The sequence below is a fragment of the Lontra canadensis genome, unplaced genomic scaffold, assembly GCF_010015895.1.
Source record: "Lontra canadensis isolate GAN:19392208 unplaced genomic scaffold, GSC_riverotter_1.0 scaffold37, whole genome shotgun sequence".
Taxonomy (NCBI): domain Eukaryota; kingdom Metazoa; phylum Chordata; class Mammalia; order Carnivora; family Mustelidae; genus Lontra; species Lontra canadensis.
In genome coordinates this window covers 13,555,433-13,581,320 of record NW_022631031.1, presented here as the reverse complement: position 1 = coordinate 13,581,320, position 25,888 = coordinate 13,555,433, and the positions used below count along the sequence as shown (strand labels likewise).

General features: G+C 35.3%; 1 protein-coding gene across 2 annotated transcripts in view; it reads left to right on the top strand.

The window, feature by feature from the left end:
* The window catches only part of HNF4G (hepatocyte nuclear factor 4 gamma), a 121,681-nt gene extending 98,038 nt beyond the window's left edge, over positions 1 to 23,643 (top strand). For both annotated transcript variants that reach the window (XM_032869166.1, XM_032869164.1), the window contains exons 2-10: positions 544 to 715; positions 5,366 to 5,460; positions 8,957 to 9,063; positions 11,110 to 11,265; positions 14,269 to 14,356; positions 16,539 to 16,691; positions 16,819 to 17,055; positions 18,000 to 18,122; positions 22,593 to 23,643. In XM_032869166.1, coding sequence (XP_032725057.1) covers positions 570 to 715; positions 5,366 to 5,460; positions 8,957 to 9,063; positions 11,110 to 11,265; positions 14,269 to 14,356; positions 16,539 to 16,691; positions 16,819 to 17,055; positions 18,000 to 18,122; positions 22,593 to 22,714 — 1,227 coding nt within the window. In that variant the 5' untranslated portion in view covers positions 544 to 569 and the 3' untranslated portion in view covers positions 22,715 to 23,643. The remainder of the gene's footprint in view (positions 1 to 543; positions 716 to 5,365; positions 5,461 to 8,956; positions 9,064 to 11,109; positions 11,266 to 14,268; positions 14,357 to 16,538; positions 16,692 to 16,818; positions 17,056 to 17,999; positions 18,123 to 22,592) is intronic.
* The last annotated feature ends 2,245 nt before the right edge of the window (positions 23,644 to 25,888 follow it).

Genomic DNA, 25,888 nt, shown 5'->3' with positions numbered 1-25,888 from the left:
ATCACAAGTAGGCAGAGGCAGGCAGAGAGCGAGGGAGAAGCAGGCTCCCTGCTGAGCAGAGAGACCAATATGGGGCTCGATCCCAGGACCCTGGGACCATGACCTGAGCCGAAGGCAGAGGCTTAACCCTCTGAGCCACCCAGGTGCCCCTCCTATTAAACTTTAAAGTGAAGTAGTTAAAAAGGTATTTGGGCATTTCAAACTGATACCCATGGAAGACATCAGGGCTAGAGAGAAAATCTGGGGATTTTTCTCTCATACACATGATATTTGACATCATGGGACCAAATGGGTTTTCCCTAGGAAAGAGTATATTTGTGGGGACTTAGACCTATAGCGTCCCAAAGTTTAATCTTCAGAAATATGTGAGGGACGACTGGAATGGAGACTGGCAGAAGTGGCCAGTGGTTAAAAGGAGAGCACTAGTGTGCTCCAAGAGGTCAAGGAAATGGACTGTTTTGAGCCTGTGAATAATTAGTAGGGTAATATAAATAAGAAATACTTGGTATTAACTTGAAGGCTACTCTGCTTTTTCTTTAACAGATAGCTCTGCTCCAGAGACAACAAGTATGAATACCACAGACAATGGTGTTAACTGCCTATGTGCCATATGTGGGGACCGAGCGACGGGAAAGCATTACGGAGCATCAAGCTGTGATGGGTGTAAGGGCTTCTTCAGACGCAGCATACGCAAGAGTCATGTTTATTCCTGCAGGTACTTGAGATGCTCCTTTTGAGAAAGTTATCTTTAGAGGCATTTCAAAATGGCGGGCAAGAAGTAAGGGATAAAATCAGGGCTTTTGGAGCACCCGTGTGGCTTAGTGGGTGAGCATCTGACTCTTAATTTCAGCTCAGGTCGTGATCCCGGGGTCTTGAGATCACGTCCAGAGTCCAGCTCCCCACCCAGCCTGAAGTCTGCTTGTTCCTCTCCCTCTCCCCCTTCCCTCACTCGCTCTCTCTCTCTCTAATAAATAAATAAATAAATAAATAAATAAATAAATAAAATCTTTTAAGAAATCAGAATTTTCATACAAACAAAGTCTGTATGGGAAAAAAATCTGTAAGCTGTGTTTAAAGTATGGGTATGTGGGGGGGGCCTGGGTGGCTCAGTGGGTTAAAGCCTCTGCCTTCGGCTCAAGTCATGATCCCAGGGTCTTGGGGTCGAGCCCCACATCGGGCTCTCTGGTCAGCAGGGAGCCTGCTTCCTCCTCTCTCTGACTGTCTCTCTGCCTAGTTGTAATCTCTGTCTGTCAAATAAATAAATAAAGAAAAAAAAATGTATGGGTATATGGGTGTGTATGCAGGATGCATTCCTACAGGTGGTTCTTTTTTATGAAACGTTTTAGACTTATAAAACATATAAAAAAACCCCACATACTTATCATCCAACCTAGACCAATATAGTCGAAGCCTTTAGTGAACACACCTCCTCTATCGGTTTCTCTTTCTGTCCTCCCTCCCAGAAGTAGCTACTGTCTGAAATGTGGTGTTTGTCTTCTCTTTTGTTCCTTTATTGTTTTACCACATGTTCATATACCAGTGGACATATTTAAATCTGTATTTAAATGGTTTCACGATCTGTGTGTTTTTCTGCATCTTGATTTTCTTTTTAACATCTCTACCTCCCGAGTCTTTCAAACACAATTATAAAAGTGTGGATGATTTTGGTAGCTTGTCAAAGTCAGTAAATGAGCTTAAATTTTCAGTCTTAAAATTTTAAGTGTATTTCTCATGCCACAATTTTGCCATTGAATTCAATGTTTTGTCCAAAATATATTTAACTCTATTGTATATGTCACATATTTCTAGTAAGCTTAAAAAAATATCTAGTGAACATTGTAGTACAAGTTAGGATTAGATACTCCACCTTGAATCTTCAGAATGACAGTTCTGGAATGTAGATTACATCTGTATGAAATAAGGACTATTAAAAAAAATGACTGATGCTAACAGAAAAATATCAATGTTTGCTCTACTGATGAGTAGCATGCATAGAATTGCTGTGTTATTTTATGAACAAGCTGGACATTTGGGAAAAAGTTAATCTCCCTCACAATATGATGCCATTTGATTTCTAGGGTCTGGAAAAAGCTAATGTATAACTCTCCAAATACCTAACTAATGTTCTCTAGTAATTTTTCTAGGAGGGCTTAAAGTTGGTTAAAAAAAAAAAAAAAGTAAATCATCCACTTTAAAATCTTCTTGATAAACAAAAAATATATTTACATGAGTCTTGCTTTTATGTACATTAAAGCTCTAGATATAAAAAAATAAACCAAGTAGATTTCCCTCATTAAAAGCATTTTCTCTATGATTACATTAAATATTCAGTGCTTCTACAAAATTTACAAAATTAACAGTGAAAATAAGCACAAAATAACATGTAAACAATATATTTTGAATCATATGTTCTGTTAAAGATGAAATACATATATATGAAAAATAGTGTGATCCAAACAACTAAATCCAACAAAGACTTTTAAGAATCAGAAAATATTGGTACCATTGGCTTTCAAGATTTCTTCCCTTACTGTATGAGAAAAGTGAGAAAGGAGTGTTCCCGTACAACTTTTGGAATTAAAAAATATTCCCACCACATGTACAGTTTGACGACTCACACCTTCTCATCATGAGTATTGCTGCCAACTTAGCCTTCTTTACATATTTTGGTATTAAAAAAGTGCTGTGATTTTCCATTTGGAAAATACTTATTATAATAATGAAGGTGTAGGAATGTAAAGGTTTTTTTAAGCTCAGATTTTGCTGGTCTCAAATTTATCCATTTCCTCAGATGTACAAATTTTATTTCTATTTTAGCTCTTCTGTCCCACTGAAGTTGGGCTTTCCCTCTAAACCACTTTAAATTGTTATTTCAATATTTCTCACATCATCTTTTTTTATTATGGCTGTTTATAAACTTGTATGTGTACTCTGTTAGATTATAGTTTCCTCGAATGGAGAAGACAGGTCATATTCCTTTGTTTAATCCCTACACCAGGATCTTGTACACAGATGGTGCTCAATATGTTTATTCAGTTTTTGCATTGTTAGTTGGGTGTATTTTCCTCTTTTATTTATTGGTAATCAGATTCCTTCTCCTGAAGCCATGAATTCCCAAGTGAACAATTCTTTTTCCTCATCCTAAAAATACCTCTCTTCCAGCTCAGTTCTTTTATAGTAGATTTTATATTCAGTCAGTTCAAAGAGGCTTCCCATCATTTTTAGAAGAACAATCTTCTTTTGTAGATCACCAGTAGGTTATTTTATTCCCATCATTAATAATCAGTAATATACCAGTTATTACAAATTGATATTTGTAATACTGATACAGTGTACATTGTATCAATCATTGTATCATCAATGTACTATGATACAATATCAATGATATTGATATTATTACAAATAATCAGTAACATACCAATAAATATGGATGTGGATAATTTTATGATGCAATTTGGAAGAAATATTATTATTTTACTATATAATTGATATTTGCTCCAAAGTCTATGATTTATATTTACCCTATATGCACACAACTTTTTGCTGAAAGTCCTTCCAATTTGACAGCTGTAAATTAATTTGGGAATGTTAAATAACATCCTCACGTGTTCCATCAGGAGTGAATGGTGGACTGGAAATCAAGCTCACATTTAATTCCAGAGACCATACATTTTAATATTTTTAAGTGTTTAATCCAGTTTTTGAGTATGTTCACAGAGTTGTGCAACCATCACTACAACCCACTTAAAACATTTTCATCACCCTGTAAAGAGACCTCCTGCCCTTAAGCTGTTGCTCCCTGTTTCCCTTATCTCCCTCCCCTCCAATGACAGGCAATGATTAATGCACTTTCTGTTTCTATAGATTGTTTCTTCAGGACGTTTGAAATAAATTAAATTACAAACACACCTCACTTTACTGCACTTCACAGACATTGCTTTTTTTTTTTTTTTTTTTTTTGACAAATTGAAGATTTGTGGCAACCCTGTGTTGAGCAAGTGTTTTGGTGCCATTTTCCAATCAGTATTTGCTCACTTTGTGTCTGTGAGTCACAGTTGGGTAATTTTTGCAATATTTCAAACTTTTTCGTTATTATTATTATATTTGTTATGATGATCTGTGATCAGTGGTTACAACTTGTGGAACATTCATTCAGATAATGGTTGGCAGTTTTTAGCAATAAAATATTTTTAATTAAGGTATTACACTGGTATTTTAGACTATGCTGTTGCACACTTTGTAGATTATGGTATAGTGTAAACATAACTTTAATATACACTGGGAAACCAAGAAATTTCATTTGACTCACCTAATTATGATACTAGCTTTATTGTGGTGGCCTGAAACCAAAACAGCAGTATCTCTCAGGTATGCCTGACTTCTTTCATTTCGAATGTGTTTTCAGGGGTCACCCATGTTGTAGCATGTATCAGTACTCCATTCCCATTCATTGACAGACAATAATATCCATTGCGTAGGTGCACCATATTTTATCTATCTGTTCATCAGCTGATGGGTTTTTGGGTTGTCCCTTTATTTTGGCTGTTAGGAATAATGGCGATTTGGACATTTGTGTGCATATTTCTGTGCGAACATATGTTTTCATTTCTTTTGTGTATATACCTAGGAGTGGAATTGCTGGGTCATATGCTAACTCTAACATCTAACTTTTCTTTAAAAACTGCCAAACTTTTGGCCAAGCAGCTGCATCATTTTATATTACAAAAGCTGTGTATGAGGGTTCCAGTTTTTCCATGTCCTCATTGACACTTGTTATTGTCTGTTTTCTTTTTTTTTTCCGATTATAGTCATTTTAGTGGCTGTGAGATAGTACCTAATTATGCAGAGACCATACTTTAAGTGTTGTTTTCACCCACCTCTGGATATGTAATTTGGCAGTTAGAGTAAATTTCAGTTGCATTTGAGGCACATTTAAAATTAATAGAAGGATATTTAAAAGAGAAAAGCATGAAAGTGCAGAGGAATGAAGTTCTGATATATTCTCCATTATACTGAAATCATTTAACAATAAGCAAATAGAATTCACATGCCAAGGATTTTTAAACTAGGTTTGGCTTTCCCAACTCAGGATAGAAGTGATAATGTATAGTGTGTATACTGGTGGAAAGTCAAATATCATTCAGTTTTATTTTATTATAAAGACTGTATGAGAAGTGAGGCTTGATTTCCACATACATGCTGACCATAGACTGGAAAAGTTGCAGGTAACTGTTCTTACACATTCTTCCTGTTGGGCCAAATTTGACCATATTATACGCAAGGCCTGTTTATCTGTTTATCTGTGTGTGTTTGTTTTTGTTTCAGAAACAGTTTTCTGCAAACTAATATATCTTTGATATTATAGGTTCAGTCGGCAATGTGTTGTTGACAAGGACAAAAGGAATCAATGCAGATATTGTCGATTAAGAAAGTGTTTCAGAGCAGGAATGAAAAAAGAAGGTAATAATATATAGTATAATAATGATAATTTTTGGTGGAAATTGTTATACACATACATCCTCATGCATTCACATAACTTTTTCAAATGAATTCTGATTTTCTTCAAGTTTAAGAATTTACCCAAGGACACTCACATAACTTTTTCAAATGAATTCTGATTTTCTTCAAGTTTAAGAATTTACCCAAGGACTATGACACCCAGTCTTTGATGATTGTCTGATTCCAGACACTAGTACCTCTGCTACTGTGTTATACCTGGAAAGAAAAGTATTATCTAAATAATACCCCGATACCCTGTTCAAAAGAGAAATGGCAAAATCTATTAATAGGTTGAAATTATAAACATCATTTTTAAACACATATTTATGTCAATAATAATTGAATATCTTTATCTCATAAGCATTGATTGAATATTAACTTTTTATTCATTGATTTATTTATTTAGCAAATATTTATTGAGCACTTCTTTCTAAAAACTGTTGCAGATGCTAAGGCTTCAGTGGTGAACATAACAGAAAAAAGAGTCCTTCCTTTCAGGGAGCTTACATTCCATTGAGGAACAGAGACAGTGGACTACATACTCTGTTTCTTAATTTCATTTCAAACGTAGTAAATAATCTGATTATATTATCCTACATTCTAACTGTGGTTAATTTGGAAACAAATCTGTTGAACACATGTAGACATTTGGCAGGAGATAACCACTGAAGTATTTTATGCCTATCAGTTCACATGCTTATGCCTATTACATACCAAGAAATATTTTTCAGAACTATTTCACAAACCATAAAAAAAAAATCAAGTTAAATACTACAGAAATGTAAAGTATATCAAACTTACCTTGAACATAGCTAGTTTTTTCTTTGTCACAGTATTTTAAAGAGACCTAAATTCCATTGGTTTCATTTGGAGTACTAGTCTCCAAAAGAAGGCAAAATAAAGTTTACAAAATTAAAGGAGAAGCACTTTGTCATTATAAAATGACTTATTTCTAATGGCAATATTTAATAGTTTTTAGGATTTATTACATACTTTGTTGATCAATTTCATCTATTTCTATTTGAACCACAGCACTACTCCTACATAAGTATAAGGAAGTCACAATCCTCTATTTCCTTTAAAAATTCACAGGTTTTGAAAGAAAATTACTTTCAAAAATAGTTAAATTATGTCTCCTCCCATTCATAGAATAATGCATTAGTTTTTTCTAAATAGATTAGGAAGTAACTTTTGAAGATATATTTCTCTTGTTTGCAGTAATAACATAATACCAAGGTTAGTTGGATAGAATCCTATATAAACATGGTTTTATTGCAAAAATTATAGCAGTGGGGTGCCTGGCTGGCTCAGTGGGTTAAGCCTCTGCCTTCAGCTCAGATCAGGATCTCAGGGTCCTCGAATCAAGCCCTGCGTCGGGCTCTTTGCTCAGCGGGGAGCCTGCTTCTCCCTCCCTCTCTCTCTCTCTCTGCCTGCCTCTCTGCCTACTTGTGATCTCTTTCTGTCAAATAAACAAGCAAAATATTTTTTTAAAAATGATAGCACTAAGATTACAAATGTTCACAATATCTTTTGGTATGTTTCTGAGGATTGATCATGTAAATGAAATTCACTAAAGCATATTACATTTTAATTTTTTATCTCCACATATGCATTTCCATATGAGTCAGTTTAGGCTGAAAATCAATGACCATTTCTGTGGGGAAAAAAGAGTAAGCTACCAGTAAATATGATTTTAAGATAAAATATTAATGATTCATTCCCAGCTTCAACACTACTCACTCTTAAAAGCAAAGTCCAGTATTTTCTCTTCCAAATTAATGACTTCATGGCTAATAGTAAGTATGGGGTAGATAGTAGCTTTTGGCATAGAAATTGGTGCATCTCTTTAATAAAAGAATAATTTAATTAAAAATTCTAATAGTTTTATATCTTCTCTCTCCAGCAGAACAGGGTAGAGCATTGATCTAAGTAATTTAGGGGCTATAGGCCTTGTTTTCATTCTTTTTGGTTAACTGAAGATATATTTACCTCCTAAGTTTTAAAACCTAACGTTGAGAGGCACCTGGATGGCTCAGTCAGTTTAGCATTGGACTCTGAGTTTTGGTTCCATGTCAGAACCAAAACATGGTGTCTCCTTGAGATTCTTTTTCTCCCTCTGCCCTTCCCACTTCTACACTCACTCACTCTCTCTCTTAAAATAAATAAATAAATCTTTAAAAAATAAGTAAGTCTAACATTGATATTTGACTTATATTATTCTTTATATGACAAATATACAAGGTAATACTCCCTCTCTCACTCTTCCTTATATTTAAAATGTAGTTTTCAGGGATCCTGGGTGGCTTAGTCAGTTAAACGTCTGCTTTAAGCTCAGGTCATGATCCAGGGTCCTGGGATCAAGCCCCACATTGGGTTTCCCCTCAGCAAGGAGCCTCCTTCTTCCTCTCCCTCTGCCTCTGCTTGCTACACCCCCTACTTCTGCTCTCTCTCTGTCAACTAAATAAATAAAATGTTTAAAAAATAAATAAATTAGGGGCGCCTGGGTGGCTCAGTGGGTTAAGCCTCTGCCTTCGGCCCAGGTCATGATCTCAGGGTCCTGGGATCGAGCCCCGCATCGGGCTCTCTGCTTGGCAAGGGAGCCTGCTTCCCCCCTCTCTCTCTGCCTGCCTCTCTGCCTACTTGTGATCTCTCTCTGTCAAATAAATAAAATCTTAAAAAAAAAAGAAAACTTTAATTAAAAATAAATAAATAAATAAATTAATTAATTAAATAAACTCTAGTTTTCAATAAGGAATTCAGAAACACATATTACTTTCCCTTTCCTTTCTGAAACAAGTAGATCTAGCTCTCTCCTAGAAGCTTTTTATATGATACTTAAGATGCCTTCACCCTTCCAAAATGCTGATGTTCAAACCTTAGTCTCCTCAGAAGACACCCCTTCCCGCAACTTTTGCTTTATTATTGTTTGTTAACTGTCCCAAGCACATTGTTTCATAAGAGATCATGAGATTGCAAGCTTAAAATCACCGTTCCTAAATAAAATTCATTTTCCATTTCTCCTAGTGTTTGAGAAAAAAAAAATGGAAATTTCAAAATCTGTGATTCGTATCTTCTGGTGGTGGATATGCTCTTTACCTTCGTCAATCTCACAGGCGATACTCTTCCTCTACTTATCTGACAGTTTTATTAACGTTGAGAGAATGGAAAAACCATCCTATCACAGATACTGCATGGTTGAGCTGATTGACCCAGTGCTTTCCGACACGCCTACGATCACGAAGTTTCAAAGGGAATATTTTATGAGATCTAATGACAGGCTTGGCCTTCTTTTTAGAAGTGGTGCACAATAAAAAATAGCCTCAGTCATACCATGGTTTCCCCTCTGCCCCTTAAGCCCTTCTTTCTTTTTATACTATTATTTTTAAATTTAAAACTGTATTTCCTGACATGTAGTGAAAAGAACTGACCAATGAATACTGTGATTTTTCTCTCCTAGCTGTGCAAAACGAACGGGATAGAATCAGCACCAGAAGAAGCACCTTTGATGGCAGCAACATCCCCTCCATTAACACACTGACTCAAGCAGAAATTCGGTCTCGCCAGGTACCTGTGGCACTCCAGCATCCAGTCCTGTCCAACAGAATCAAATGTCTATTTAGGCATAATTCAAAAATAATCTAAGTTCATTTAAATGAGCTCACTTCTAAAATGAACTACAGTTTTACTTTGAAAATATTAGGTGAAATGTTGACTTAATTTTAACTCTTCCTGGACAACTTCCTATTTTTAAACAGAAAAATGCAATGTATTTCAGTCTAATGTTGTTAAATGAAAGTTTGTTTACAAGGTTGGTTTATAATACTGAATGCGTAGCACAATCCTCTGCGGGCAGGAGCTTACTTTACTGATTACGTCTGTAAAATCAGTTACTGTGACTTTTGGGAAGCTTGGTTGAGACTTATCCTCAGGGCTTCCTTCTTTTGAAAATGGTTTCTGAACTAAAGAATTCACCTTGGCATCCGTTTTGGAAACAAGTATTTAAGGGAAGAGCCAGAATCCAGAAACCAATGGAGAAGGAGTTTATTATTTTGAATTTCTAGAATGAGAATATCAGTTCCAAAGTTTAAAATTATTTGTCATTAGTTATATACATAAAAATAAATCATTTAAGAATCAAATGAAAAAGGGCGCCTGGGTGGCTCTGGTGGTTGAACATCTGACTCTTGATCTCAGTTCAGGTCATAATCTCAGGACTGTGAACTCAAGGCCCATGTTGGGCTCCATGCTGGGCGTGGAACCTACTTAAAAAAAAAAAAAAAAAAAGACCTAAAATCCTTGCAATTTCCTGAGTGATAAGAGAGCCTTTTGTTAGTCATAAAATCTCCAACAGACCTCTTCAGAGTTTATGCTAATGAGGTGACATAGGGTGGGTCCCAGAAGGACCAAATTGGGATTCAAGGATTGGAAATTTCAACCCCACCCACTGGCTATCTGTGAAGAAAGGGGGCTGAAGACTGGGTTATAAAAACTCTTGAACAACAAACAGGTTGGTGAACACATCAACATTTTGGAAAAGTGATTTCCCTGCAGAGGGCATGGAAGCTCTCCACCACTCCACACCCCTACCTACCTACCTTGTTCAATGCATCTTTTCCATTTGGTTTTTCCTGAATTGTACTTTTTATGATAAACTGGTCAGTGTAAAAAAAAAAAAAGGATCAAATAAGAAAACCTTTTGAAGACAGTTTATTTTAGCATTGCCCCATGAGAAAAGTTAATGATATTTTTCTATTATAAAATATTATGAAATAGCTAACTATTAATCAGGTTCTATAATGAGTCAGTGCAACTACTTTCATTTTTGATAGCATGAGGGTGGTATGATGAGCCTAACATCTCCATTATCATCAATCCTTGATTACTTAATGATCCTATAGAGCGTTTGCAGAATGGCTTAGGAGGCTGTGAAGAAATAGACATACACATAGATAGACACACGCATGCACACACACACACACACATATATGTTCAAAAATTAAGTTTATAAGAACTTTTAGAAAGCAATTTTAGCAGAAAAACATCTTAAAACCACTTATATTTTATATAGTTCAGAATTATATATAATTGAAAAATTTTTTCAATACAGGTTAAGCTTCTCAATGTTGCTGAGTCAAAAGTTGGTTTCTTAATTTTACTTTGGTGGGCTTCCGTGTCATGAAGCAACATTGCTAGTTCTGGCTTCTCTTCTAAATCGTTTTTCCTGTTTGGTAAACTGTATCCACTGGAAACATTTTTTTTTTTTTTTTCCGTAAAAATAAAATCACAGAGCATGTTTCATGTGACTATGGCATATCTTTTTGCGTGGTCATTTTGAATTAGGAAAATCCTGGAAGTTGAGTAACTTATTTTATGGTTTTGCCAGTAAAAAAGTTACTGCTCCCAGAACATAGTACTGTGCAGTGAATATTTACAATTTAGCTCGTACTGAGAGGTATGTTTGTCTCAATTTTAAAATGTTCTGTGTATCTCAAGATACTGTGGCAATGAGAGTGCCCAATTCAAAGCTGTGTACTTGTTGCAGTCATAGAAAAAAGAAAAATACTGCTCATTATTATTTTAAATGGTAAATTAATGTGATCTTCATGCTAGATCTCAGTCTCCAGCCCCGGCTCAAGCACTGACATAAACGTTAAGAAGATTGCAAGTATCGGTGATGTCTGTGAGTCCATGAAGCAACAGCTCCTCGTCTTGGTGGAATGGGCTAAATATATTCCTGCCTTCTGTGAGTTGCCACTGGATGACCAGGTATAGTTAAAAGATGTCATGATTGCTTTCGGAATTTTTTTCGAACTTGGCTATGTTTTTGTGTTTTTTAAATTATGTTTATAGAAGATTGACCATATTTAACAAAGATTCAGTTATGAGAAAAAGATTGGTTTTCTTGTCTGCTCACCTTGTTCTCTCAAAAGGCACAACTATTTAACTTCTATTTTAGGGGTCCTGCAGATTTATTTATTGGGTGAAGTTGAGGAAGACGGGGTTCTTCCCTCCTAGAGTTTAAAAAGCATTAGTGAGGAAGAAAAATAGATAGCAAGGAACTGCCATTGTGAGAAAAGTATTGACAGAATAAATATCTGGAGGCAAGTGATACGCTGTTGGGTCTTGGTGTTTATGGAAGGTGCCATATAAAATTCCACTGAAATACCAGACCACTCATAGACAGAAACCACATAGGTTGTGTTGGTGTCTTTGTAGGCACTTTATTCAATTAACATAAAATTTTGCCTTTCATGTTGTCAATTTTATTCTAGCGTTCACTATATAAAAAGAATATATCTGGCAAAAAATATCTCTAGAATCATACTCTGAAATGTACAGAGAGATAGAATTCAGGTACAATAATCTTTTTCTATTACATATATTTTCATATTTTGTAATATATACCTTAAGACATTTTAATTAATAGCTAAGAATTTTAATTTCGTAGTCTATGAAAACTAGATTATTCACTTCAGATTCATTTTGAATGCTTCCATCTAAGTAGTTAATAATATTTTGTAGATGCCAGTAGTTTGAAAATTTTTATTCTGCCACATTGAGTAAACCATCGTATGTATACCTAGCATATATTTTTATACCTTCTGACCAGTGCCCTTTACCACTAATACACAAAAACAAAGAAACAATCAAAGGGAAAGGTGCGTGATTGTTTAAAAAATCCAGGAAGGGCAAAATATTTACACAACCAGAATGAAAAGTGATCATAGGAAGTCAGCAGTTATATTTCTAAGACAGCATTTCACATAGCGAACCAAAAAAAAAAAAAAAAGAGTGCTATGAAATCTGAAATCATTCTTAAAATGTTCTGTAACTGCCTTCCTGGTGTGAGTCAGGGTTATTGACATATCATAAAGATAGCTTGGCTTGGAAGGTTATTTCAGAATGAATAATGCTAAATTGCTAAAACATATGTGTGTGTCTCACCTCAAGCCATATAAGTAGGGTTATGTTATTTATCATTTTAATATTTTTATTATCACTCCTCTTTAAAAGTTGCTGACTTGTGTATGAAGACAGTGATTTTAAAATTGGAAAATTAAAATCCAGTAACCTGCCAGAAAGAGTTTGTATTTACCAAAGGACACTTGAATACTAACAATATAACATTAATAGCCATGGATTGGCAAATGTCCATTGTGGTTAAGTCACTAATAGAAGTAGCTTTCAGTTGCATTATATATTACATTAGTTTATTTAGTCCTCTCAGGAGCTCTGGCATAAATGTTATTATCTCCACTTAACAGTGTTTAAAACTGACCCTAGATCAGTGAAATTCACTCAGAAAATTCATCAAACAAATATTTAGTAGGACTACATTTCAGTTTTGGGAACTGTGAGGATTTGGCAATAAAAATACAGATTGCATCACTATTCTCATAAAGTTTGCACTCTATTTGGGAGAGACAGACAATAAAAAATATACAGATTATGAGTAAGTCAATTCTAGGTGGGGATAAGTTCTATAAAACAGAATGGAATGAGTTGGAGAATAACTGGAGTGGAATGGGAAGACATACATTAAGTTGGAGATTAGACATTTTTCCTGAGACCTGAATGACAAGCATGCCAAGGTCTGAGGACAAAGCATTCCAGGGACAGGAACATCACGTTCAAAGGGTCTGAGGCAAGTAGGAATAATGTGCCTGGAGAAAAGTGAACAAGGGATGTGGAAAGATAAAACCAGAGAAGTGGGTGGGGGCAAAGCGAGGCCAAGGTTAAGGAGTTTGGGGTTTATCGTAAAGATAATAAGGAACCAGTGAAGAGTTTTCAGCAGAGGAGTGATATTAAGTGATTATTATCTTGAAAATATGTTCTGGGAAGCTCTGTCAAGGATTTAGGATGGAGGAACCAGAGAGGAAGACGGCATACCTATTAGCTCAGGCTAGGCAAGATGAAGAATGACAAGGGCTCCACGGGGGGGGGGGGGGGGGGGGGGGGGGTTGGGAGCAATGGCGAAGCAGTGCCTAGATTTGCTGTACAATTAGAATCAAGATGGACTCTTGTTTCTGACATGAACGAGTATTTTGGATGATGGGGCCATTTACTAAGACGATGAAGATGTTGGAGACACATTAATTTGATGTGTTATATTTGGAAGGCTTCCTGTTCTTCCTGGTGGTGATGTTAAGTAGGCCGTTGAGTATATGCATAGAGCTCTGTTGAGAGCTTAGTGCAGAGTTAGAGGTTCAATCTAGAAAGTGTCAGCAAGCAGATCACCCATCCTCTTCACAAGTCCTCCCTTGCTTTTGTTTATTCAGTTTATTATGTGTAACAGAGTGTGTTTTACATATACTTTCTTATGTAGTCCTCTGACTACACTTGGAGATTTTTATCACTGCCTCCATTTGATAGATGAAAACAAAAGAGTCCCAAGCTTACTAGTGAGCTTATCTAAGGTTGAACAGATAGTACATGGCCAAGCCAGGATTTGAACTCTGCTTTGTTTGATTCTCTTTCATCCTAAAACACTTTTCTTTCTGCTTTTTGTTGTTGGTGGTGGTGGTTTGTTTCCTTTCTGTTGACTTGGAAGTTTTAGATTTTTGAAAAGTAAAACTCTGTTGACATGGTAAAATAGAAAAATAGAAAGCTTAATGATGGCAAGTCTCTATGAATTTACAGTTTATTAAAACAACAACAACAAAAAAGATCCCAGGCTTAAAGAACGCTGAGTTAATCAGACACATATTATACCATCTTCTAATCATCATATTTTATAATTAACTGTTAAACTTGAAATTTTTCATTAAGGTGGCACTGTTGAGAGCTCATGCAGGAGAACATTTACTGCTTGGAGCTACGAAGAGATCCATGGTGTACAAAGATATTTTGCTTTTGGGTAAGTTTTTTTTTTTTTTTTTTAATTTAAGAAGAAATTATGCATGCTTCATCCTTACACAGGGTCTATTCTGTATATACCAAGCATTCATAGACACTGTCTAATGGTACTCTTACTTTACAAACTGGATTTAATTGATTGTGTCCTCACTCAAGGCCCTATCTTTCCTTGACTTGATTGCAAGGAAGTTTAGAGGGCATTGAGACATTCAGGGTGCATTGAGATTTAAAAATAAGAATTGGAGAACGTCGTTACATGGTACAAACTTCCAGTTGGAAGTTAAATAAATACTAGGGATACAGCATACAACGTGGTGACTATAAACACTTGCTGTATAATATGTGGGCAAATTGTGAAGAGAGTAAATTCTAAGCATTCTCATCACAAGGGGATTTTGTTTCCTTCTCTTTTTATTGTATCGATGAGAAAATGGACATGAGCTGAAACTATCATTGTAATTATTTCACAATATATGTAAATCCAGTCATTGTGCTGTACACCTTAAACTTATACAGTGATATATGTCAATAATTTCTCAATGACACTGAAGGAGAAAAATTTAAAAATAAAAGTGAGCTGTTGCTCAATAAACATAATATTGAATTATGTTTAAATCATTACAGGACAAAGAGTTAGTGATCTGTGTGACCACTTTATTGGAGTCTCAGTGTTGTTTCACACTCCTTCAGTGTCTACTTAATACTTGTAATTATATTGTTTTATATACGTGAAGGAACATGTTTATTTCCTAGGATATCGTGGCTAACAGTATGATGCAAAATCCCGAGTTAAAAAAAATAATTTGGTGACTGTGTCTGAGAATTCTGATAGTTAAGTAGCAGTGCTGGAAGAGGCAAAAGTAGGATGGCAGGTTGAACGAGAGATAAGACACGAAGGGAAAGCTCTTGTTTTCCTTAAGTAATTGTTCCAATCCCCCACACCTTAGTTACCTTTTAATTAGGTTTCCTATTGAGAGAGTTGAGGTCCCTGGAATAATTATTACCTCCACCTCTCCCTGGCTGTATGAAATGGTGACCAGATTGTTTATTCTATTTTTGTGATAGATGTTATGTCCCAAAATAGAAATAAATTGAATGTAATATAACGGATAGCTAATATTTGCTGAGGACATACTATGTAAGATGCATATCTCTTCGTGCTTTACATGTAAACACACACTATCTCGTGTAATCCTCATGATGACCCTGAGGGGTAGGTATTGTTATTCTGTAGGTGGAGAAATGCCTGCAGAGAAAGTTTACCTAAAGTTACAAACCTAGTGAGGGATAGAGCCAGGATTCTAAACTGCATAATGTGACTTAGAGACTATGCTCCTAGATTCTGTTAAATACTCTCTTGTATTTAGAAGACTGCTCTCATACTGTTCTCAATATAGATTTGAATACAATATACCTAAAAACCCAAATGTCTTTGCTACCTTGTTCTAAATTGTTTTACCGTGAATAATTAGGTAAACTGACTTTTCATAAGAGGAACAGGGTTACATTTTTCGAGTTCTTTGGCACATGTTGTTACACTGAAGATTATCTTGCCTGCAGTGAAAGAATTCAGAATATTCTGCTTTTTACAAAACCAGAAAATAACAACCTAGCTGTTTTGTTAGGAGCTTTTGTCATTATTGTCATTATAGCGAGAGATTTTGAAATTAGAGCGTCCTTAGGGATTAGGTAGTCTAGTCTCTATCCAATTTCGGAACTTTCTAGAATTCATCTACTTGTTAAAATTGTGTCTCGAGAGTTATTACAGTAACATATACCTAGACCACTAAAGGAGTATTTTTATCCAGTGTAAACAAGGAAGTTTCTTTAGGTTTTGTGTTACACTCTTTATAAGACACTAAGAGATGACTGACGTAGTGGAAAGCTAATCATTACATTTTGTTTCTCCCTTGTCATTTATTAGCTTGTTATTGGTCTGTACTTTTATGTTATCACTAGTGACTGAGGCTGTTAAAATGCATGTGATCATATTATCAATGTCATTGATCCTTGACGTGTTCTTAGGTTTTTCTAACATAACTGACCTAACACTGCTGAGAGGAAGTACTATTACTACTCCTTCAAGAGAAGAACCATATAAAACATTGATGTGTAAAAAATTAAATCATATCTGACGGTCTTTTGTTGGGGGGTGGCTGACCTTTTTTTTTTTTCCCCCCCAGGGAACAACTATGTAATTCACCGTAACAGCAGTGAAGTTGAGATCAGTCGTGTGGCCAACCGGGTTCTAGACGAGCTGGTACGACCGTTTCAAGAAATTCAGATAGATGACAACGAATACGCTTGTTTGAAGGCAATCGTATTTTTTGATCCAGGTTTGTTTTCAGAATTCCATTAAAAAATAATGATAATGAAAACTAAACGATTACTTCATATTAGACTGTTTACTCTCACACTCTAGTAAGATTCAATCTTTAGATTGCTCTTTTCTTCCTTTATTAGACGCAAAAGGGCTGAGTGATCCGGTAAAGATTAAGAACATGCGGTTCCAAGTGCAGCTCAGTTTGGAGGACTACATCAATGACCGGCAGTACGACTCCCGGGGGAGGTTTGGCGAGTTGCTTCTGCTCCTGCCCACACTGCAAAGCATCACTTGGCAAATGATTGAGCAAATACAGTTCGTGAAGCTTTTTGGGATGGTTAAAATCGACAACCTACTTCAAGAAATGTTACTGGGTGGTGAGTACATTTAAGAATTTCCATTTTATATCTGGGCATCCCACTCTGTACAAGGTTGACCTACTGATTTTTTGCCTGTGACATATGGAACTCAGGTTTTTACATTTAAGAAAGTCTGCAGAACCCACTGGATGGAGACAAAAATACTTGAACGTATTGAAATCCTCATTCTTACTAGTGTCCACCATCTTTATGCTATACAGTTCCTCTTGCCTTAGATTTTATTCTTTCAAATATGGTAAATAGAAATATAGTTCCTATTTTTAGTACTCCTTGGGGTGAATTGTATATTTTTAAGCCTTGACTCCTTTGAAAGCTCTAGGATACCAGCATTGCAACATAACCTAAAAATATTCATAGTAAAAACCTGAAAAATAAACACTTTGCTCCTGAAATAATTAATTGACATAACAAAACAAAAAGGGGAAAATGAGATTTCATTGAGGCAATAAATGTCAGGAATGAGTTAAGAAATCATTTATTTTGTGCTCTGATCTAGATTAAATTTCCTTGTAAAATCACTTTATTTTATTTTATTTTAGTTTTAGTTTTCTGGTACTTAATGTGTTCCTAATGACATCTTTCTGAAATAAAAGTTGTTTATGCTATTAGTGTGATCCCAAATACTATAAACTTGAGGTAAGTGATTCTTGGAATTGCCTTAACAACAGGCAGCAAACCTAATGATTCCAGGAAACGGCACACAAGGTCCATTATTAATATACAACATAATATGATACAACATTAATCTAACCAATGCACAGTGAAAGCTGACATTGTCCTTAATATGGCAGCAGTTCTATTAATTTCTTTTTGAAATCCCAAAAAGCACTTTGCCAAAATAGCAATATTCAAGCTGTCAATCAGAACATTTGTTGCAAGGTAAACTTGCTGGTGTCCCTGATTAAATTTCACTGATGCAAGCATCTTTTTATCTTCTGTAGGTGCTTCCAATGACGCTAGTCATCTCCATCATCCCATGCATCCACATTTGTCTCAAGATCCATTAACTGGACAAACTATACTTTTAGGTCCCATGTCAACGCTGGTTCATACGGACCAGATCTGTAAGTATCTGGGCCACTTTTCAACCGTGATACTTTTTTTTTATTATTATTTTTTTATTTTTTTATAAACATATAGGGTATTTTAATCCCCAGGGGTACAGGTCTGTGAATCGCCAGGTTTACACACTTCACAGCACTCACCATAGCACATACCCTCCCCAATGTCCATAACCCCACCCCCCTCTCCCTACCACCCCGCCCCCCACCGGCAACCCTCAGTTGGTTTTCAACCGTGATACTTTTTAAACTTAATTGTCTGAGGAAAAGTGGGATTTGGGGAAAGAATCTGTCAGTATCCAGAAATTGCAAAAAATTAGGTACCATTTCCTCTCTAGGACTCAACTGTGGGAGATTCTGACGTTCAGCAATTCACTTATTCTCTTTAGGCCTGACCTTGCTCCCTAAAATAGGATGTGAGCACGTAAATGCTTCCAAAGTACACCAGGATGTAAGGGCAGTCCTGGTATCGCCTGGTCATGCAGGACTGTAAGAAGTACTGTGCAAGCTGGACCCATGCAAAGAAATCTTAATAATCAATAGGAAAATTATAGTTTGCTTGTGACCTTTAAAAATGTTTGCCAAAACTTTAACTCTCTTAACTACAGGTTACAAATGTCGTGAGAAATTAAAAAATAATAATCCTGAGATTTATTTAGTTCATTGTAATATAAACATTAGATTCATCAGCACGTTTTATTTCATTGTTAAAAAATTTATGAAGTGTAGGGGCGCCTGGGTGGCTCAGTCGGTTAAGTGTCTGCTTTTGGCTCAGGTTTTGATCCCAGAATCCTGCTCAGTGGGGAGTTTGCTTCTCCTCCCTCTGCTCCTCCCCATCACTTGTGTGTGCTCTCCCTCTTTAAAATAAATAAAGTCTTTAAAAAAATTATGAAGTGTAGCTCAAACAGTGCTTGCCACCTTCTCCTCCTCTAACTTGTAAGTGGAAGTGAGCATCTTTTTTATGCCTTGATGAATTTTACTGTTTTGGAAGTTTGGATTGGCTTCCAACATTTTCCTTTGCACTTTCCATCTCTGAAGTGTCTCTGAGAATCCATTTAATGTGAAGTTTTGTTGTTTTGTTTTGTTTTAACAGGTTTCACTTCCTCAGGGACATCTTCATCCTTTTCAGCACAATCAGTTTCTTCACTAATGTCCATCAGTTCTCCTTCACTAAGCTCTAGAATGCAGGTTTAGAGACTCAAACAGCAACAACGTCTGCATTCCCAGGGGCAGCTAATTCTTGTCTGACTCCATCCATGCTCCATTCACTTCTAGCATAATCACTTTTTGTTTCTTTTTCTTTTTTTCTTTTGCCAATTTTACTTTACCCAGTTTTTGCTAAGTGTCATGAGAATATGGGAATTTATCACTAGGAGACAAGGAGGCAACGCAGCTACACAATTAAAGTTGTCAGTATACGAACTGAATAAAATGTATTCAGTGACCAGTCACAGACAAACTTAAAGATGTGATGGGATTGGTCACTGATCATAATGCACATCTGTTACTGAGCTAAGTAACGTAGACCAGAGAGAGTTAACGGGTGAAGTTTCTATGTATCAAGTTACTCACAGTTAGTTGTGAGTTACCGAGCTCGCTGAAATTTGAACCATGTTTTTATAGGACTGGTGCTGTTTACCCAAGCTGTGATAACTGAAATTTGTGCATGTCAGATTTGTGCAGAGTGAGGCCTCTGGGAAAGCTCTTTGGAACTAAAATGATTGTATGAATAGTAGGGGTTAGTAGCTGATAGTGTTGCAGATTTAACACAAATTCTAATTTTTAAGCTACCTCAGAGATAAAAACCTCTATTTGACAAACTTTCTAGAATTGTGTCTGAATTTATACTAAGTAATCCCAGATTTGCCTTGGATGTATCTCTCTCTCTCTCTCTTTTTTTTAAAGACTTTATCTATTTATTAGAGAGAGAAAAAGAGAGCACAAACATAGGGGAGGGGTAGAGGAAGAGGGACAAGGAGACTCTCTGCTGAGCCAGGACCCCGATGTAGGGATCCATCTCCATCCCAGGACCCTAGGATCATGACCTGAGCTGAAGGCAGACACTTAATTAACTGAGCCACCCAGGTGTCCGGATGTATCTCCTCTTAACACGAAACCAGCTAACTCACTGAGATTCCATGAGTTATTGTCATGTAATTATGATGCATACTGGTATTACCTACTGACTTTACAACAACCTTTAATAACTAGTTACAATGTGGTTTCATGGAAATGTTCAATGAAATGTAACAATTCAGTGTATATGATCTCACTGCTACCTAGTGATATGAAAAGTAGAGGCCACAGAAATACTTATTACCACTGCTATCCCTTAGATACAAGTACTGGGAAACCTATGTGTAAATTGTGTCTGAAACACAAAGTTCTTTGAATGTATGATAGAGGCAGAAGTAAAATTGTTAAAAAAAATATATATATATATACATACATATATATATATGTATGTATGTATATATATATATATATATATATATATATATATATATATACACACACACATACACAACTTACAGAAATAGTATAACCTGTGGCTATAAATGTACTTGAAAGACATTAATTTGGGACCATTCCTTGCAAAGCATATGTTACCGTTTTCAATTCATAGTCAAGAGCAGAGAGGGAAACCCATTACCATCTCTCTTAGAGATGAGTTATTCATAAACTCAGAAAATAAAACACATTAACAGCATATTAAACGTTGTAGGCATCACCTGGCAAGAAAGTTTAACAATTCTGCTGGTGGTTGAATCTTTTACTTTTTAAATGCTAGTTTTCTAGTATTTTTGAAAGCATATTTACTGACTCTAATCTTTTTAAAATCACATCCTAGTTTTCATCTTTATTTTCCCTCTTTCAGCATAATGTTTATAAGAATCATTTGTTTCGTACAAAGCAAAACATCAAACACACACACACAAATTTAAGCTCATGTGTATTTTTCTGGCCTTTTAGAGCAGACCATTGTAGTCTTAGATTCATCCCAAATATCCAGAAATAATTTTTTAAACAAATATGGTTATCCTTTTGTCAATTAAGCTATACCTAAAAATGTGGGTTCTAAATAATTTCTAAGCCATATTTAATAATATAAAGTCAATACATTAAAGAAAATGAGGCAAAAGGGAACTTTGCTTATTTTTGTATAGAATATTTAAAAGCTATTTTGGGGAAAAAAATCTATAAAGTTTGCAGTGCCTCAGTATGATCATCAAACATTTTCTACTTGTTCTGTTAAATATGTGGAATGGTAATAAATGTAAATGTTAAAATATTTCAGGTCTTTAAAAATTAAAGGCCTAGACTAGTTCCTAGATTATTTTATAATATAGTAAAAGTTTGCAATGAGAGGATATACTATTCTACTCAATGAAGTATTCAAGCTGTAACTTTATTTTTCAATTACTTGGGCTGGTTCTTTGCATCAGTGGAGAAGGGATAGATGAGCTCAGTGGTAACAGAATAATTTTGAAGCAAAAAAGTTGGTATTTTTCAGATGCTTTTACCTGTGATATAGGTTTCAAAGCACTTGAAAAGTATCTTAACTTTTAATGTCATCTAATATTTTGAGTTAGTGGAATCCAAACCAAATATATTTTATTTTATGTGCATTTTTTATTGCAAAAACTGTGACGTTTTCTAAGATTTGAAAAAAAAAATAGCCTTTTGTTAATTGTTTTTGTTGACTTTTTTCCCTGCTGTGTCTGTAAGAGAATGAAATGCTCATAAATGCTGTTAAAGGCAGGAAGTGACTTTTAAGGGACTATTAAGAGACTATTAAAATGTTCAGGGGCACCTGAGTGGCTCAGTGGGTTAAGCCTCTGCCTTCGGCTCAGGTCATGATCTCAGGGTCCTGGGATCGAGTCCTGCATCGGGCTCTCTGCTCAGTGGGGAGCCTGCTTCCTTCTCCTCTCTGTCTCTCTGACTGCCTCTCTGCCTACTTGTGGTCTCTCTCTGTCAAATGAAAATAAATAAAATCTTTAAAAAAAATAGAATAAAATGTTCAAGTATGGGGCTCTTGAGTGGCTCAGTCGCTTAAGTGTCTGTCTTCAGCTCAGGTCATGATCCCAGGGTCCTGGGATTCAGCCCCATGTCAGGCTCACTTCTCAGCAGGGAGCCTGCTTCTCCTTCTCTTCCTCACTCCTGCTCCCTCTCTAGCGATCTCTGTCTCTCTCTTAAATATATAAATTTAAAAATCTTGGGGAAAAAAAAAAAAGATGTGCAAGCATGCTCTATTCCATTTGAATGCTACCTGAGAGTTCAGAAGGCAGTGCAACTTCAGTAGGTCTTCAAGGAGCTCATAATGTATTAGATAATCCTACTTTATCTATTATCTTTTAAAAAATATCTCCAAAAAATAAAAGTAAAAATATCTCCAAAATAAAATAATGCATATTTGTGTCACGCAGTACTTCCTGGGTCACCCTCACATCAAATTCTCTGCTTCTCTTTTAGCAACTCCTGAGACCCCGCTCCCTTCCCCACCACAGGGCTCTGGACAAGAACAGTACAAAATAGCCGTCAACCAAGCTTCGGTGATTTCACACCAGCCTCTCTCCAAACAAAAGCAATTGTGAGAGTGTGTTTACTCCTGAATGGCACTGCGTAAATGTGAAAACTTGTTGGTCTTGACATAACTCAGGATAGTACTTTTGGCAAACTATGAGCCAAGGCTTCTTTATGGTGCTGTTGTAAGATGGGATCCTAGTTTTTTTTGTTTATAGGCTCCTTTTGTTTGTTGTCCCTGTTGTTTAAAACTTTCCGGTGCAAGCAGTGTATATCTGAATTTCCACATGTCTGTATAGTGTATTTTTCCAACTTCCCTTGCACTGTCCCTGAACTAGTTGAATCTTATGTACTGCTTTCATTTGTTGTCTTGATATTAATTTAAATCTGTAAATAATTGCTTCATTGTGATGTGATGCAGAACTAAGTGGTCTTTTTTGACCAGAGCAGTAGATCAGCAACTCCAGATTAATGTACAATGAACCAAGGTTTTTTGTTGTTGTTGTTTTGTTTTTTATCAATTTTAAACTTGCCAATTAGAAAATTAAAGCAGTTGCTATACAACAGGAAATATTTCTTTGAGGAAGGATCGCTGTGGGTATCCTGTGGCTAAAAAGCGTCTTTCTGGCCCACAGTTAAATATGTCCATCTTTAGCTTAGGAAGTCATAAAAAGCCATTCCAAGGATGACTGGCTATTCCTTATAATCTGCCTCTATTTGAAGATGTATCTTGAGATAAAACATGTTTGTTTTACCAGCTAGGATACAGGATAAATGGTTTAAGGAAAAAAAAAAAAAGGAAATCCTTAAAACAGTGGCTCAACCAAGAGAGACATTGATTTTCTCTCCTAAAACAATCTAGAAGTAGTCACCATTGACTAGAATTTAGCACATGTTCACATCCAGTTCCCAGCAAGGCTGGGAGAGCAGCCTTTAGGTGGCAAGCCTCGAGCCCACTAAACTGCACCAGTCTGGGAGAGTGCTATTGGGAGACAAACCCCCATCTCCCCATCTGTCACCCGTGTGTTGTCACACCTAAGACTCACAGGTAACAAACATTCATAAACCTGAGGAGTAGGAGAGCCACTAGGTTCACGCCCAGGTCTGCTTGACTTTAATGAGAATAAATCTTTGAGGTGGAATGAAAAATGTGAGCTTCTCACTATGGTCTTTAAATGTATACAATCGAGAGATGACTGAATACTGTCCATCCTATCACCTTAGCACATACTCACATGTAATCCATGAGTGTAAATTTGTTGCAGCATGAATAAGAAACCACTGTTGTAGTTTTAATGTCTTCGCCCCCACCAAAAAGAAAAATTTGAAAACAAATTAAAAAAAATAAAAGATAGAATCCCAGATAGGTTATGATGAAAACTAACACATTCAAATCACTGACTCGGCAGATTTTCAAAAATCCAGTGGACTGAGGAGTATAGTTCATTGGAAACCCTATTTGATTTAAAGCTGAAGCTTATTTAAAACAATTAATGTTGGGCCACCTCAGGAAACAGTGATCTCTCTCTCTCTCACACACATACACACACCATACACATTTATTCAGAAGCAGGGAAATACTGGTTGAGTAATTATCAGTGATATAAAAAATAGTGTCCCAACCTGAATTCAGTGATTTTTACAGAACCTCAAAATTTCTGAAATTTTATAATCCCCACTTAATTCTATAAAGAAAAGGGTTCTGTTAATGTTAACTAACTTATTAACTCAGAGTGGGAAATGATTTATTAGAAGGTATTATTGATTTAAATAAAATCAAAATTCCTTCAATAGCTGGTACTGGAAAACTATAAAATGTACCTTTGAAAATGAATGAGGGAAGAGGAAAGTTTACTTAACTCTTATTTTGTGGAAATTTACTCTAGCGTCTCAGTTTCATGCTTTTCATCTTTAAAAATACAATGTCTTTTGTAGACCTCTGTTTAACTTTTTGTGCTGTTCTCTTAATAGATATTTAAAAAATCTTTAAAATATAAAACATAAAATTCATTTTTAGCAAGCCTTTTAACTTATCTGCATATACTTACTAAACAAACTTTGTTTTAGAAATTATTGCTAACAATTTTGTTTTAATAACTATGGTCAGGGAATTTTTAATATAATATTTTTGTATACTTAACTGCCAAAAATGCTGGGCAAAGAGGAACTGAAGTTTTCAGCATATTTTCAAAATATTGATAATGAAACTTACTGCTTTTATATAGCACAAAACTTTTTTTCAGGTAATAAATATGAATAATTTATTGTGAAATAGTGATTCATTTTATAAATGTAAAATTATTTTTATAAATTTTATTGTTGAAAATCAAAACTTACTAAATTTTGTAAGTGTTAAATTATAGTGAGATTAAAATATTTCTAAACTGTGATATGTTGTTTCACTGAACTTTCTAAATAAAAATTGAGAAAAAAAAAACTGAAGTAGGGTTGCTTCATTACTGTTTAAAATGATTTTGTAATTTTAGAGATACTGATAGTCTCTTTTATTTGGACATTTAATTAAATTCATAAGGAGTTCACCTATACTGGTTTTTCAAAGCTGGAGCAAAATTAATTAGCAATTTCTAAATAATTGTAGAATTGGATGCTGATAGAAGGGAGAATATTCATATCTGGACTTTACTATGTGGTTTTTCTTGACAGTTTTGTGACAGTAATTAAAATGAATGAGTGAGCCTGGCTTACATATACTCCGGCAATACCTTTTAACCTAGATGTTTTAACTGCCATTGTCCTCGTTCATATTTAAAGCTTCTTTGTAAAATTTCTTAAAATGTGAAGACCAGTATATTTTGATTTTATGAAATTCTATTCTTTTATGAAAATTCTACTCTTTCGTGAAATTTCTACTTTTATCAGGGTAATATGCCTACATCACTTAAAAACATAAATTATACTTAAGGTTTATTGTGAAAACCTGAAGTACTCCCATTTGACCACTGCCCTCTTCCCCACATTCTCTCTTTCAGTAAAAACACTCAAATATTGTAGCTATTTTATCTGGTATTTTTCTCCATAGTTTGAAAGCATTGGTTTATATCACATTTTTTCAGTTTTAGACCTTCTCTCTCTGCAAACATTTGACTCCTGCCACATTCTCCTAACTTTTTATAAATCTTTTTTTTTACTTATTTACTAGTTATTACTTAAATAAATGCCTACCTTGTTTTAAAATATGAAACATATAATTTTTATATTTTTGTGGATAATATAAGAAATATACT